The 15,272-nt window shown below is 41.9% G+C and overlaps 1 protein-coding gene across 2 annotated transcripts in view; it reads right to left on the reverse strand.

The window, feature by feature from the left end:
• Positions 1–15,272, reverse strand: part of CDK19 (cyclin dependent kinase 19) — a 109,813-nt gene that overhangs the window by 56,481 nt on the left and 38,060 nt on the right. For both annotated transcript variants that reach the window (XM_056856930.1, XM_056856932.1), the window contains one exon: positions 9,674–9,814. In XM_056856930.1, the coding sequence (XP_056712908.1) occupies positions 9,674–9,814 (141 nt within the window). The remainder of the gene's footprint in view (positions 1–9,673; positions 9,815–15,272) is intronic.

A 15,272-nucleotide genomic window follows, 5' to 3' on the forward strand; every position in this document is an offset into this window, starting at 1 on the left:
CCTTCCCTTCCCTCGCTATCCAACTGAATTGCAAGTTATCTCGGGATAAGCAGGTTTTTTTCCCTGCCTGTGAAGCCACATAAGCAGTTTGGCTTGGTCCACGTACTGCCGGTCCAGCAGGGACCGTCAGGTTTTCTAGGCTCCACTCGCCTGCAATTCTCCCGACTGCACTTCAGGCTCCGGAACCCTTTTTCCGGGTCTTTTGTATACCCGCTTCGTCAGTGCTGAGAGTGTGCGTTCTTCGGCAAGACGACTGCTCACCGGGATGATTCTTTTCCCGGCTTGGATTTCACTCACTGAAGCAAGTTCGCCCAGAGTTTATTTTGTTCAATTTAAACTTTTTATTTAGCTTAAGCATATTGTGTATATATTGTGTAACATTTGGCTTAGACCTATAGTGATTTGTTTCAATATGATCAGATTATGTGCCATCAGTGCTTACTTTGTTGCTTAATTCCAATTATTTAAGCACGAGGTTTTCTTTTGAATACTAAACCTCCCGGTGGTGGCTGGAGACCTGGCAACCCTAGCCTCCCCCCCCCACAAACGCGCCAGGAGATCTACACCTGATATGGCCCCCGAACGAAGTTATAAGTGTGCAAATGGCCCTTGGCAGGAAAAAGGTTCCCCACCCCTGTCCTAAAACATACAAATACCGACCATAAAATGATTACAAACTAAATCTCAACAATGTACCAAGGACAAAGCCAAGAGATTAACATATTGTTCTTTGTCCTGATGATGTCACAATCTTTTGCTACAGTATCTACTAGGATACAATGGCAGAAGAATCAGAAAGCTAAATGGAGTCCTGCAGATCTAAGTGCATATAATATTTAGTTTAAATGAAAATTTCTGTTAATACATGGCTATTGAGTGACTGACTTGGATAGCCCAGGCTAGCCCGATGTCGTCAGATCTCAGAAGCTAAGCAAAGTTGGCCCTCGTTAGTACGTGAATGGGAGACCACCAAGGAAGTCCAGGGTCGCAACGCAGAGGCAGGCAATGGCAAACCATCTCTGAATGTCTCTTGCCTTAAAAGCCCTACAGGGTTGCCATAAGTTGCTTGCAACTTGACAGCACTTTCCACCACCACCGAGTGTTCTCAAGAAGTTATCAGCAGCTATGCTTCAATTTAGGAACTACACTTTCCAAAGGAGAGCCGATTTGTAGTTCACATTTTCAAATGAACTAAGTATAAATAGTTCATTTGAAAACGTGAACTACAAATCGGCTCTCTTTTGGAAAGTGCAGTTCCTAAATTGAAGCATAGCTGCTGATGACTTCAAATGAACGAAGTATAAATAAAGAGCCCCGGGGTGCAGAGTGTTACGCTACAGTGCTGCAGTCCAATCTCTGCTCATGACTGAGTTCAATCCCAACAGAAGTTGGTTTCAGGTAGTCGGCTCAAGGTTGACTCAGCCTTCCATCCTTCCCTGGTCAGTAAAATGAGTACCCAGCTTGCTGTGGGTAAAGGGAAGATGACCGGGAAAGGCCCTGGCAAACCACCCCGCAAACAAAGTCTGCCTAGTAAATGTCGGGATGTGACGTCACCCCAGGAATGACCCTGTGCTTGCACAGTGGACCTTTACCTTTTTTAAAGTATAAATAACCTCAATCTTCTACAGTTTTAATGATTTCCATTGCAAACCTCCTCCCTGTACTATTATTAAAGGAATTTCTCATCAAACTCTGGGATCATCTGGGAAGGGGCTATGGCTCAGTGGTACAGCACCTGCTTGGCATGCAGAAGGTCCCAGGTTAAATCCCTGGCATCTCCAGTTAAAGGAACCAGGCAAGTAGGTGATGTGAAAGACCTCAGCCTGAGACCCTGGAGAGCTGCTGCTGGTTTGAGTAGACAATACTGACTTTGATGGACCAAGGGTCTGATTCAGTATAAGGCAGCTTCATGTGTTCATGTGTGTTCATAGGATTAACACCCTTTCCCTTAGTTTGTTCTATCGTCTTAATAGTTTGTGTACATATGTGCACATCGATGTTGCCACTTTCCCCTGCCACTCCTCCTCCTAGGAAAAACTAATAATGGCCAGATACAATGAATCCTACTCCAAGCCAACGCCATTTGACTTCTTTTCAAAGTAAACACTAAGCAGGAAAGATATCCAGAATACAAGACATGTTTTTTCTGGACCAAACCAAAATCAATTTAGTCTGGTTAGCTTTTTTCCCCTGATGTGATAGTTCTCTTTGTCTAGGAATTGTTTTTGTATTGCAGATAATTCAATGCTATGAGCCAACACATGAAATTTAAAGTGGTTCGGAGTCCAGAAAACAAGTTTACTGCCTTAATTGCTGTTTTTCATAATTAGGCCACAGTTCTACTGCTGAAGTTAAACAGTTCTGGTCTTAAAACATGCCCAGTTAAAGGGCCAGCAAAGAGCCAAAAGAACACCATTCTGAGCTCTTTAAAAGAAGGGTAGAATATTAATTAAAATATCCTTTACTGCCACAGCTAAAGCTTCCCGTGACTTTTTTCTTTCCCAACAAATCACTGCAAATGAAACCTCATCAATGTATATGTCTAGAGTTAATCTGCCTGCACACACCTGAGGTCTGTAAGGTCTTGTAGCCATCAAATCAAAACTGTTTTATTTACTCAAGTCCTTGGAGCATTTAACTTATGCTTGGTTTTGGTTTTCTCTGTGGTAATGCTGTCGGGTTTTTTTTTTTTTTTGATGGATTTGATCGTACCAAAACTGGTGTCTTCTACAGATTTGGCTACCTCACTATTCTACTCTGAATGCAGATCATTTATGACCAAGTTTAATAACAATGGCCTTGGATACCCTTAGGGACAAAGACCCCCCACCCCCACACAAGCCCTGTTCTCTGTGCTTCATCAAGTGATGATCAGAGTCCGGGCTTCTTCATCAGCCTCACCTCTCCTGTAGATGGTCCTTCATTTTGAGGCTCCCCTGACGCCTATCCTTCTTTTAGCTGCTAGGCCAAAATCTTTCTTACTTAGGCATCTAATTAAGGTGTTGCTCTTTTAAAATCGTTTTTATAGTCTGCTTCTTGCCTGAGAACTCTTTTATGAGAACCATTTCAGGATGCTGGATGTTTTATGTTGCCTTTATGCTCTGGCTGGGTTGTTGATAGAGTGTTAATTTTTAGAACGTTTTATTCTGTGTTATTATTTTTATCCTGTTTTATTTTATAAACTGCCTTGAGCAGGTTCTCTGGAGAGGAAGAACATGCATTTTCTAAGTAAATAAATAAATATGTTTAACTATTCTAAAATGCTGTTGGGTAGTGGATGGGTAGAAAAAGCAAACTCTCCACTTCCCCCTCATATGCCCAAAACAGCTGTCCTATGAGGGAAATGTTCCTTTAGGATGATTAAAATGAGGATCTGCAAAGGAAACTGCTGTCACAATCCTATGCATAATTAATAGGGAGTAAGCTCCGTCAAGTATAGCTTCAACATGAATGGAATTTCATAACATTCTGCAACATTTTGTTACAGGTGCCCACTTGTATAATGCTGATTTGGGAAGCAGGTAAAATCTGCAATTAGACAAGAATTTTAGGGAGCCACATTGCTCTATGGGGAAAGAAGTATTACATACTAGGACCAATCAAAATGTCACAAAATAGTGACCAATTGCTTTCATCAACGCCATTTATTGTGTCTAATACTTTTCTGTGTTGTTTCTAATGCTTGTCTCATGCTATTTGATTGTTTTACATTGTGTAATCTGCCTTGAGTCTCAGTAAAAAGAGGCACGCTATAAAAGAACTAAGTAAAATAACAATGAAGCCCAAGGTCTGCAATGATATATATATATATATTTAAAAAAACAAGGATAGAAGGATTAGTTTACATATAGTGTTGAACAAAACAGATTTTAATATGTTCCCGAGGCTCCTAGCTATAAAAATATAGAAGCCAATTGTTCATCAAAATCCTTCCCAACACTTTCTAGAATAGACAAATTCCTGCAAGTTTGAGAGAAACAGGAAACCACAGTCACAGAATAGAGCTAGAGAATAATTTTAGATTAAACACTAGAGAAGAGGAAGAAGAGTTGTTTTTTATATGCCATTTTTCTCTACCTTTTAAGGAGAATCAAACTGGCTTACAATCACCTTCCCTTCCCCTCCCCACAACAGACACCCTGTGAGATAGGTGGGGCTGAGAGAGTGTGACTAGCCTAAGGTCACCCAGCTGGCTTTATGTGGAGGAGTGGGGAAACAAATCCAGTTCACCAGATTAGCGTCTGCTGTTCATGTGGAGGAGTGAGGAATCAAACCCGGTTCTCCAGATCAGAGTCCCTGGCTCCAAACCACCTCTCTTAACCACTACACCTCGCTGACTCTCAAGTCAGTAGAAAACAAAGTGGGTAGTATATGTAGGGGATATAATGCCATAAACAAGTGGAACAGGGAGTTTCCGAGATTGATTTGTGGGCTCATTAGAAATGGGGCAACTGGAAACTAATATAGCTCCTCCTGCTCTGTAAAATTTATATTTTATTACCGTATATACTCGGGTATAAGCCGACCCGAGTATAAGCCGACCCCCCAAATTAGAGGCCAGAAAAGGGAATTTCTTATTGACCCGCGTATAAACCGAGGGGCAATAAGAAATTTCCTTTACCCGCAATGCTGCGCTCTAAAATGGCGGCCGCCATTTTAGAGCGCAGGGCCCCTGCCCCAGGTCGCCTTCCCGCCGCCTCCCAGGCCCTCCCGACCCACCCCGACCCCAGTCCCATCCAAGGGGGGAGGGGGAAAAGACCCTGAACCCACTCCTTACCTGGAGAGGCGGCGAAGCGGCGGCGGCGCGTCCTTCCTGGGCTGGCAGGAGGCCCCTCCAGGCCGCTGCCGGCCGGAGGAAGGCGCCCAGGCGCGTGGGCGGTAGCGGCGCGACGGTCAGGGGCCTCCCATGGCCCCTCCCGGCGGGGAAAATGCGGCGGGGGCCGGGAGGGCCGGGGAAGCCTCTCTGCGACTGCAGAGAGGCTGCCCAGGGCCCCTCCCGGCGGGAGAAAATGGCGGCGGGGGCCGGGGGGGCAGGGCAGCCTCTCTGCGGCTGCAGAGAGGCTGCCCAGGGCCCCTCCCGGCCGGGGAAAATGGCGGCGGGGGCCGGAGGGGGGGGCCAAGGAAGCTCTCTGCGGCTGCAGAGAGGCTGCCCAGGGCCCCTCCCGGCGGGAGAAAATGGCGGCGGGGGCCGGAGGGGGCCAGGGCAACTTCCCTGCGGCTGCAGAGAGGCTGCCCAGGGCCCCTCCCGGCGGGAGAAAATGGCGGTGGGGGCCGGGGGGGGCCAGGGCAGCTTCCCTGCGGCTGCAGAGAGGCTGCCCAGGGCCCCTCCCGGGGGGAGAAAATGGCGGTGGCTCGGCAGCAGAGGTAAGTTCCCCCCTCCCTCCTCCCTCCTTCCCCCTTCTACCGTATTGACTCGTGTATAAGCCGAGGCCGGCTTTTTCAGCCCTTTTTTTTGGGCTGAAAAACTCGGCTTATACACGAGTATATACGGTACGTCAGGGTCAGATGGTGCCTGGATGCTGCCTTGTCTAGTTGTTTGGGATACTTTTCTGTTTATGCAAACTGAGGATGTGTGGACAGGAACCTTGGATGTTTAAGGCCCACCACCTGCTCCTATGGCCCTTGCCCTTCATGGCTACATAAATCTGGGGGGGGGGGGGAGATGGCTGACTGGCTCTGAGAGATAATGAATATCTCCTTGAGAGAGGGGGTGGTTGCCTACCCCATGAAACAGGTGGTGGTATAGTCACTCCTAAAGAAACCTACTCTGTACCCAGGAAATTTGAATAATTATCAACCAGCCAGGAATGGACCACTCTTGAACGAAGTGATTGCAAGAGTAATGGCTGGACAATTCCAGGGTTTCCTGGATGAAGTGAATTATTTGGGTTTGTTTCAGTCTGGCTTCAGGCCTGGATATAAGACTGAAATAGCCTCAGTTGTCCTGGTGGATGAAGCGTGTGGGGAAATGGATGGGGGAGGGCAATTCACCTGGGCCTCTCAACAGCTTCTGATACCATCAATCAAGGTATCCTATTGGATTGCCTTTCAGAGTTGGGACTGGGAGGTACTATGATGTGGTGGTTTTTGTTCCATCTTAAAGGTATGTTTCAGATGGTAGTGCTGGGGGACTGCTGCTCAGCTCCTTGATTTTTTATTTTAATTTATTTATTTGTATCCTGTCTTTCTGATCAAAAAGAATACTCAAGGTGGCTGACAAATAAAAAACATCTGATATTCTAATAGTCAAGTGTGGGCCCATCTGTGGATACTTAAATGCATGGACTGGGGCCACACTGAGAGAAAATATAGTTTCCCATCACATTTACTGCAAGATTAAAGTCCCAAATGCTTCAGCATTTTGTACAGAAGATTATACTATTGAATGATCATTTTTGTTTCTTTTTCTATACTTGTTCCAGCACTACAATACATTTTGAGACAGAAAAGTCAGAGCTATATACAATATTTCAAATACAGCTGTGCCATCAATTTATAGAAAATGTTCATTTATTCCTGCTTCTTGTTCTTTAGGTACTTAGCTCTCCACAATAAGATTAACCCCTTTATTCCCTAATTGCTATTCGTTCTTTTTCTCACCTTTCTCATCATTGAAAGAACACTTCCAATGTAACATTAGGCACATAAACTTATAATTTTCTGTGGAAGTATACTGAAAGCTATTGATCTTATTATTTAGCTCTAAAGACTGCCACCAGGACTGTAACACCTGCTGTTTCGACCCACAGCAGTTTGGCGACAAAACATGTTTCTTATTTCATTCAGTGGTCTCGGACATATAGAGCAACACATTTGCCATTGCAACGATCTTTTAAAAAAAAATTGACAACAAGAAGTTTTGTTCACTTTTGTGTCAAATGCAGCTGAAGTCTTCCAAACAAACAGTCCCCCAGTGCTTCCACAATCACTTATTAGGAATATGCATTCTGCCTCTGTAGCTGCCCTTGCACCTGGTACTTATTTACGATAACGCAGCCCTTGAGGTTCTGGACTTCAACATCCTACCTCATTGCCTATATTTTGCTTCCAAGACATCACTATATTTTCAAAAAACCCAATACCAACATATATCACAACCATGAACTATAGTTTGCACTACCATCCTATCTAAATAGTATGTGATGGCCATTATCTTAATACCAGGCATGCATCCACATGCCTGTCACAAACCCATTTCTCTGCATTCCTGGTCACCATCACTCTTACTTCAGGAACTCATATTTTGGCTTTTGGGCTTTTTTTGAGAAATGATGGTGCAATTTTACTCTTGTTGATAGATATAAACATCTATCGTAATAGATATAAACATTATTGCAACTGGATGTCCACTGGACCACTGGTCTGATCCAATATAACTCATATGTTCTTATGAGAGCACAATCAAACACCATTTGGTCTAAGCTCTTAGGTTCTTTCCCAACCAGAATTGCTTTTAAATGGAAATGCTACATATTTAGTCTGGGAGCTAATGCACATAAAGCAAGTAGTAAACCAATTACATATATTTTATTCTCAAAACATAGCCAATCCCCTGAACAAAGTAAAAGCCATATATCCATATATAATCAAGTGCAGCTGTATTTGATAGTTTGATAAAATATTATTTTCAAGTTACCCTAAACTGTATTATTCCTGAAGTACCGTACTATCCTTGTATACCTTCTGACTCCAGCATGAGTACAGACGTTTTATGCTACAACAAGAGGCTCTTTTCAATTCTTATATTTCCCTACAATGAAAGTCCACATAATTCAGCAGAATCAGAGTTGTGAGAGGTGTTATAATACGCCATCTAGTCTAATCCCCTACTCAGAGCAGGAAATCATAACTAGCGCATTCTCAACAGATGACTGCATGGCCTTTACTTGAAAACCTCGAGCAAATGGGAGCCCCCCTCCCCCCGCGCGCGCACAGAAGAACGGTTTCAATTGGCAAATGGGTCTTACCATTAGGAAGTTTCTCTGAATGTTCAACTGAAATCTTAGATATAATCCCTCCCCCACACCCGCCTTGAAACAGCAGAGAACAAGTCTGTATGACAGACCTTCAGATATTTGAAGGTGTAATCATGTTCTGCAGTTGTCTCCCCTCTAAAATTAAGACTAAAAATACCCAGTTCGTTCAACCTCTCTTCATAAGATTCCCATCCGTGAGCTTGAGCATCTTCTGTATGTGGTTCATAGCTACCACTCTTAAAAGTTTTGCAGTCAAGCTATTGTCTTTCTGAGTCAAATAGTGGCATTGGTACTACTGTGTATAGTATGTACTATCTGTTGTTGTATTATCCTACTACGTCATTTCTGCATCATTTAACTTGACATGTTAATACTTATGCTTTGTTTCAGATTCCTGCAATCCTAATCCTATTGCATTGTTTATTGGATGTCCCACCCTGACTGTATTGATTTACACTGTGTAATCCATCTTGAGTCTCAGTGATAAAGGCAAACTGCAAATATCGCAAATTTTAAAATGTGATAAAAATTGCTCGTTGTGACTCAAAAGTTAAAACCACACATATTCCCTTGTTAGTATAATGAAAATTAAAAAACATTTTGCACTTAATTATGCTCCAAATTAGGAATTAACCCACAATACAAGAAAAATAGCATGTCTATCAGTAGCACAAACCTTAACAGCAAGCCATAGTTTAGCATCAAAGAAATAAGTTTTGGAAACCCTCAGATTTGTGCACCTGTTCCCCCCCCTTCCTTCAAGAAGAGCTCAGAAATTATTCATTTTTACTATCACAGTACCATAGGTTGTTATGTACAAACCACAAGGTAGGAATTGCTCTCTTGCCTCTACAAAAAGACTCCAAACCAGGATTAAACTGTGATTTGGAATCCTTGTTTGAAGGAAGAGAACAAACAATGTGTAGTTCGGACACAGACAGCCGATGTGGTGTAGTGGTCGGAGTATCGGACTAGGATCTGCAGACCCAGGTTCAAATCCCCACTCTGCCAAGGATGCTTGTTCAGTGACCTTGGGCCAGTCTCAGCCTACCCTAACACACAGGATGGATGTGAGGATAAAATGGAGAAGAGAATGATGTAAGCCTCTTTAGGTCCCCACTGGAAAGAAAGATGAGGTATCAATGAAGAAAATAATAACCAGAAACTATTGTTTCCTAGAAAAGTGGAAATGATTAAATTTCTGAGTTAATGCAAAAGTAAGTAGAAATGGGAAGGGAGCTAGTGCACAAGCCTGGACATTTCCAGGGTTACTTCTGTTATCTGCTTAAGAAACATCTCAATTCGTGAGAAAGTTGGGCAGAAAGACAATGTCTCCAAGAGGTACGCCCTACAAAATATCAGTGTATTAAATTTTACAATGGTAAACAATTGCTGTAAACCATGGCTACCTGCTATTTCAGAACAAATTGCTCAGAAAATACAAGCAGCTGACTGATGAACCTTTTGCTTGTAACTTTATCTGCATTATCCCTTGCACCAGACACAGTGTCATTGTCTTGTGACAGATGCTGCAGATAAGAACTAATTAGGACAGAAAGATTACCCCTAAGAGTATCCAGCAACAACAAGAAGAAATGCAATGATCAACAAGATTAATATTTAGGGTTTTATTCCAATACCCTGAAACACACACATAGTTCAAATATTCTTAATCAGTTAAAAGTCACAGCACTTACTAGGTCTCTATGAAGCACCCAGTTCGCATGGAGATAATGGATTCCATCAAGAATCTGATAAAGTAGTGATTTGACCATAGATCTTGGCAACTGCATGGGTTTTTTGTTTGCTTTTGAGGCCCGGTGGAACTTGATAATATGCTGGAAATAAAGAAGAGCATAAAAATGAAAGCATCTTGACATAACATTATTCTCCAATAACAGCACTGTTATACTTAAGAACCCCTTACTAAAATGGTAGATAAGACTTTAAGCGTACACACACACCCTTTTGATGAGGTTTCAGAAAATGAAAATGCAACATGGTGAGTCAAAAGCTACTTGGATTGAAATGGATTTTCCTTGCAAATTAGTGCCTTGCTGACATTTTTCGAGTTTCCATGCCATCAATGCATAGTTTTAAAGCAATTCTATGGTAACGTATACATTTAAGTTCTTAAAGAAACAGATTCTGGAGATCTATACTGACTTCCATATTCTGAACATATTATGGAAACCTGACAAGTTTGTATTTTTAAATTTTGCTTATACAAATGTTTAGACAATACAAATATAAGTGCAGATCTGCAAGAATCGCAGGGGGGGGAATGATTCCCTCCCAGCCCTCTCGACCCAGCTTTGCCACCGCGGCAGCTCCCCAGCCCCACCCCCGACCTCAGGTTTGCTACCTCAACATAGGTGGAAATGATAGTGGCAGCTCCCCACAGCTGGCCTGACCCCAGCTTTGCTGTGGCTCCCTAGCATTAATACTGCCAGCCTCGGCAAAAGCCCTGGAACATATGGAATAATAAGAGTATAGTATCTAATATAGTATCTACAGAGCCAGCGTGGTGTAGTGGTTAAGAACAGTGGTTTGGAGCGGTGGAGTCTGATCTGGAGAACCGGGTTTGATTCCCCACTCCTCCACATGAGCGGCGGAGGCTAATCTGGTGAACTGGATTTGTTTCCCCACTCCTACACACGAAGCCAGCTGGGTGACCTTGGGCAAGTCATTCTCTCTCAGCCTCACCTACCTCACAGGGTGTCTGTTGTGGGGAGGGGAAGGGAAGGTGATTGTAAGCCGGTTTGATTCTCCCTTAAGTGGCAGAGAAAGTCGGCATATAAAAACCAACTCTTCTTCTTCTAATCCTACATAAAGTGCACTTCTCTCATCACAGAGGTTTGGTGCAAATGCAACACTAGCTAGCTTCGAACTGAAGTTTATACATCATGAGTCAGCCTTAAGAATCTGCATTCAATCCCTGTCCCTCCTCCTCTGCTCTCTGGCACGAATAGTCATCCTTCAGCCACTGGTAGGATTATATCAGCAGTGATGTTAACCACATACCTTCACAATCCTAGTTTCAAATTCTAGTTAAGATAGGAAGCGTGGATAGCTTGTATCATGGTTAATAACTGTGCAAATGTAACATTAAGGCCAACAATGAAAGCAAGGGGGAGAAACTGTGCTGGAGAGGGGAGAAGGAAGCAAGAGGAGGTTCATGTCCTGCAGGCTGTTTCCTGATTTGTGATCTACAGTTAGCATCACTGGACCTGAGTAGCCAGAACCACACATTTAGGATTAGAAGAAAGCCTCCAGAACAGATGCTATGAGTTCCAAATATCCTTCATAAATAATTTAATGCATGGAGAAGAATCTATGGGACTGAAGCACAGAGAAGGAAGCTTTCCGTAGCAGAGAGGAAGGAATTCCTATACAGCACTATTATTCTTCAACGGGTTAAAGCAGCACAGTTGACTATAATCCCCATATAAACTATGTCTTTAAGCAGGAATATTCCTTGGTAAATTTCCAGCATGTTATACCAGAAACACTCACTCTAGCACCCACACCCTGCTTTAAAACTAAGGTTTTAAAATCTGAAAAGGCCTGAGGACTTAAGAGTAATCACACTACCTGTTCACTAGACCAAAAAACTTAAAGCACTGAGAGACTACAGGACTGCTAATTTAAAATATTTCTAATTAGGTTTTTCTCCATTTATTCTGGTACACTGAAAAACAGACAAGACATATACAGAAGTTCCAATGGTTGAAAATCACTTCAGTAAGTAAAAACCTGTCCTTATTACTCCCCAATTGAATGACTAGATAGGAAAATTCCAAATTCGGTTTTGTATGAGTAAATTGACAATTTTTTTTCTTTTCCATAAATCCTTCAAGTGTCACCTCTTAAATCCACCATTCCTACCAAAATTAAATTTACACATGCATAGCTAAATGAAATGCATCCTCTTCTTTGCCTAAGCTCACCTCCATCTTCTTCTCCTCAGCCTGTTGCCACCTCCCTTTTGCAAATTTTAGACTGTAAGCTGCTCAGGGCAAGGGACTGCCATTGTACATTCCTCTTGCTCATGTATATTATAGTGCTATGTAAATAATAACTGTAACAAAAAATGCTGTCAACACAATCTAAGTTTACTTATTCTGCTAATTAATGTTTTCATCATCACAAAGTACTCCTTCAGAGACTGGTATTTCAACATAAAAAGGTAAATATTTGGCTGTCACCTTAGTTTCCATAGTCTGAATGCAACATAAAAGACTGATGTGCCCATAATGAGGCAACACGATGACTTTTTTAAACATCTGAAAGCTCACACACCCTTTCCAAGATACCACCAAATGCAATTCAAGAGAATGATCTTACTATATGATTACTGAGGCTAGGAATTTATAATCTAACAAACCTTTAACATTTAGCAACTTGGGTTGAGCTGTAAGTTAACATTTCATCATTCTATCAATCATAGACAGAAAGCCTGCTATGTGATTTTATCATGCAGGACGAAGGAATTCCAGTATTCAAACTCCCTTCAGCTGTTACATTGTACTTGCAGTGAGAGGTAAAAAGGTAAAGGTCCCCTGTGCAAGCACTGGGTCATTCCTGACCCATGGGGTGACGTCACATTCCGACGTTTCCAAGGCAGACTTTGTTTGCGGGGTGGTTTGCCAGTGCCTTCCCCAGACATCTTCCCTTTACCCCCAGCAAGCTGGGTACTCATTTCACCGACCTTGGAAGGATGGAAGGCTGAGTCAACTTTGAGTCGGCTACCTGAAACCAACTTCCGTTGGGATCAAACTCAGGTTGTGAGCAGAGCTTTTGACTGCAGTACTACAGCTTAACACTCTGCGCCACGGGGCTCCTATACAATGGAAAAAAACAGAGAGGAGCAAAGCACCTGTGCATGAACCCATTCCTGAATGGGAAGAGGGAGGAAGGAAAGAGAATGACTTTCATCTGACTTGGACTTGTCAGCAATATCAGTATTTAGTATCTAAATGTACATGTTTATCTGTCAATATGTCCATTTCTTTTGCCCCTTAGAATGTTAGCATGCTTTCCAACCCTTACATTTCTTCTTCAATAAGACACCTGTTGACTCTCCGCTTCTACAATAATAATTCTGGTTCATGTTCTTCACATCTCACTCATTTATTACTGACCACACCTTGATCATGCCTTGGTTATCACCTGAATCTTGATCACTTTTAGATGAGCACAGTCTTAGAACCCAAATATTCTAGATTCTGCAATAATCCATTTTTTTCACTGAAGATTTACTCCAGGATATAAGAGCACCTAAGCCAAACACTTAATTACAAATGTATTAGAATTTGGAATTTTATTTACTTACACAAAAGATTTCCTGAGATTGATAAACACTAAAGGAAGGCAAACAGTATAGTATCTTTTGGACAATGGACTTGATCTTGTAAAAACCAACAGGAAGAACTGATATCCTCTTAACAATAACTCAGTTATGTTTTTTTACTGTGATGAAAAGAGAGTCGGCAAACTAAACCAGATATCCTACTTGATTATAAGTATATATATCAGCTTGAAATCCGATATTTTAAATTCATGTATAGCTTTAATCAAAATCCTTTGCACATAAAGCTATACAAAAGTTTGGGAGAGGTACAATACCTGGCTAGGGAGGAAGCAACTGACTGAGCTAAGACCAGAAAGAAACAGAGAGAGCATGGAGAATCAATCTAGGGAAGGAAGAGAACTCGAATGCCAGCACTCCCTCTCCTTCCTAATTCTGAGGCTGGTGGACCAGTTACCCTCTTTGCTGGTGGGACAGCAGAAGGCAGGGAGACCTTCTCAGGGGTGAGGGAGCTTCACACAGACAATGAAATGTATACAACTGGGATTATGCCTATGTAACCACCAAGAACTACACAGTGATGCTAGAAAGCTATTGATCATGGGGATGCCTTTCAGTGCAAGTAGCAGCCAAATGGGAAAGATCTCCAAACTGTCTTCTTAAACATGCTGCTCATGCAAGCAACAAAGCACTGTTTTCTGGCTGTTTTTAAAAGCAAATAAGTTCTGCTAATACATAGTTGAAGCTCTATACATATAAAATGAAGCTATTTATAACAAGGCTCTAACAAATTTGAGCTTTCATGTGTACACTCATTCTTCGTGTAATTAAACATGATAGGAAAAACTTCAAAAGTGTGTGGGAGCATGTTAGTAAATCTGTAAGAACACGTCTACCCAATTAAATTATACTGTGCATGCAGCAGCATGAAATGTCAAGATTTTATTTTTACTTTGAACACTGTACACATGTATTTTCCTTGTCTGTAAATTATTACTTAGGTCTTGCATAATCGGCTTTTATCATACAGGTCCATTACTAATACATTAGTCTGTCACATGCAAATGCAACTTCCATGTCAGCATAGCCCTAGAAAAGAGCAAGAGTCCAGTAGCACCTTAAAGACTAACAGTTAGTCTTTAAGGTGCTACTGGACTCTTGCTCTTTTCTACTGCTCGTGACACACTAACCCGGCTACCCATCATGATCTTTCAGCATAACCCTTATTCAGCATAACCTTCATCACAAAAGCACCAAAGTAACAACAACGTTTCCATCAGAAATCTAGGGCAAGTATTTAATTTTCAGATTACACATGAGGAATTAGAAGCATGAGTAATTGGCATATATAAAATCCCCACTTATAAGCAATATCTGAACAGCATCTTATTTGTACTGATTTCCAAGCATCTGTTTCATTCCCATCTGCCACATCGCACAACATATGGCTTTTAAAACTAAGAATTCTAAAGTTGTTTCTGAGAGACCACAGGACGTCTGTTCAAAGAAAAAGTCAGAATTTACACTAGATGTGCCTCAAGAACTCTGCGATGTGGCTCTGGTGACCCCTTCAAAAAGCAAGCAATCTTTCAGCAGCTATGCCTTTCCTGACACAGCTTTGCTGAAGCCTACCAACTCAACAATGAAGTGACAGTTTCAAAGATTATCACCTTTTAAAATTAAAAGCGTAGAAGGGCCCTAGAACTCAGTCATCTGATTTTTGCAAATGCAGCAGTAAAAACAGATTTGGGTAATTCAATAATTAAAAACACAATAACACTATTTTTGAAAAAGTTTCTCCAGGGTGCTGATATCCTTTTTCTGATTTAAGGAGGAAAATAAATATTTCTGCATTAAAAAGGAAAATAAATATTTCTGCATCCTCAAGAGGGTTTGTTTTTAAGACAACTTTGGATAGGGAGTAGATCAAAATAGCTATTTGATTTTTCTCTCTTAATTGTAGAAGAGCAAAAACTGGGATCTCC

Source organism: Euleptes europaea, chromosome 10 (genome assembly GCF_029931775.1).
Source record: "Euleptes europaea isolate rEulEur1 chromosome 10, rEulEur1.hap1, whole genome shotgun sequence".
Classification (NCBI taxonomy): Eukaryota; Metazoa; Chordata; class Lepidosauria; order Squamata; family Sphaerodactylidae; genus Euleptes; species Euleptes europaea.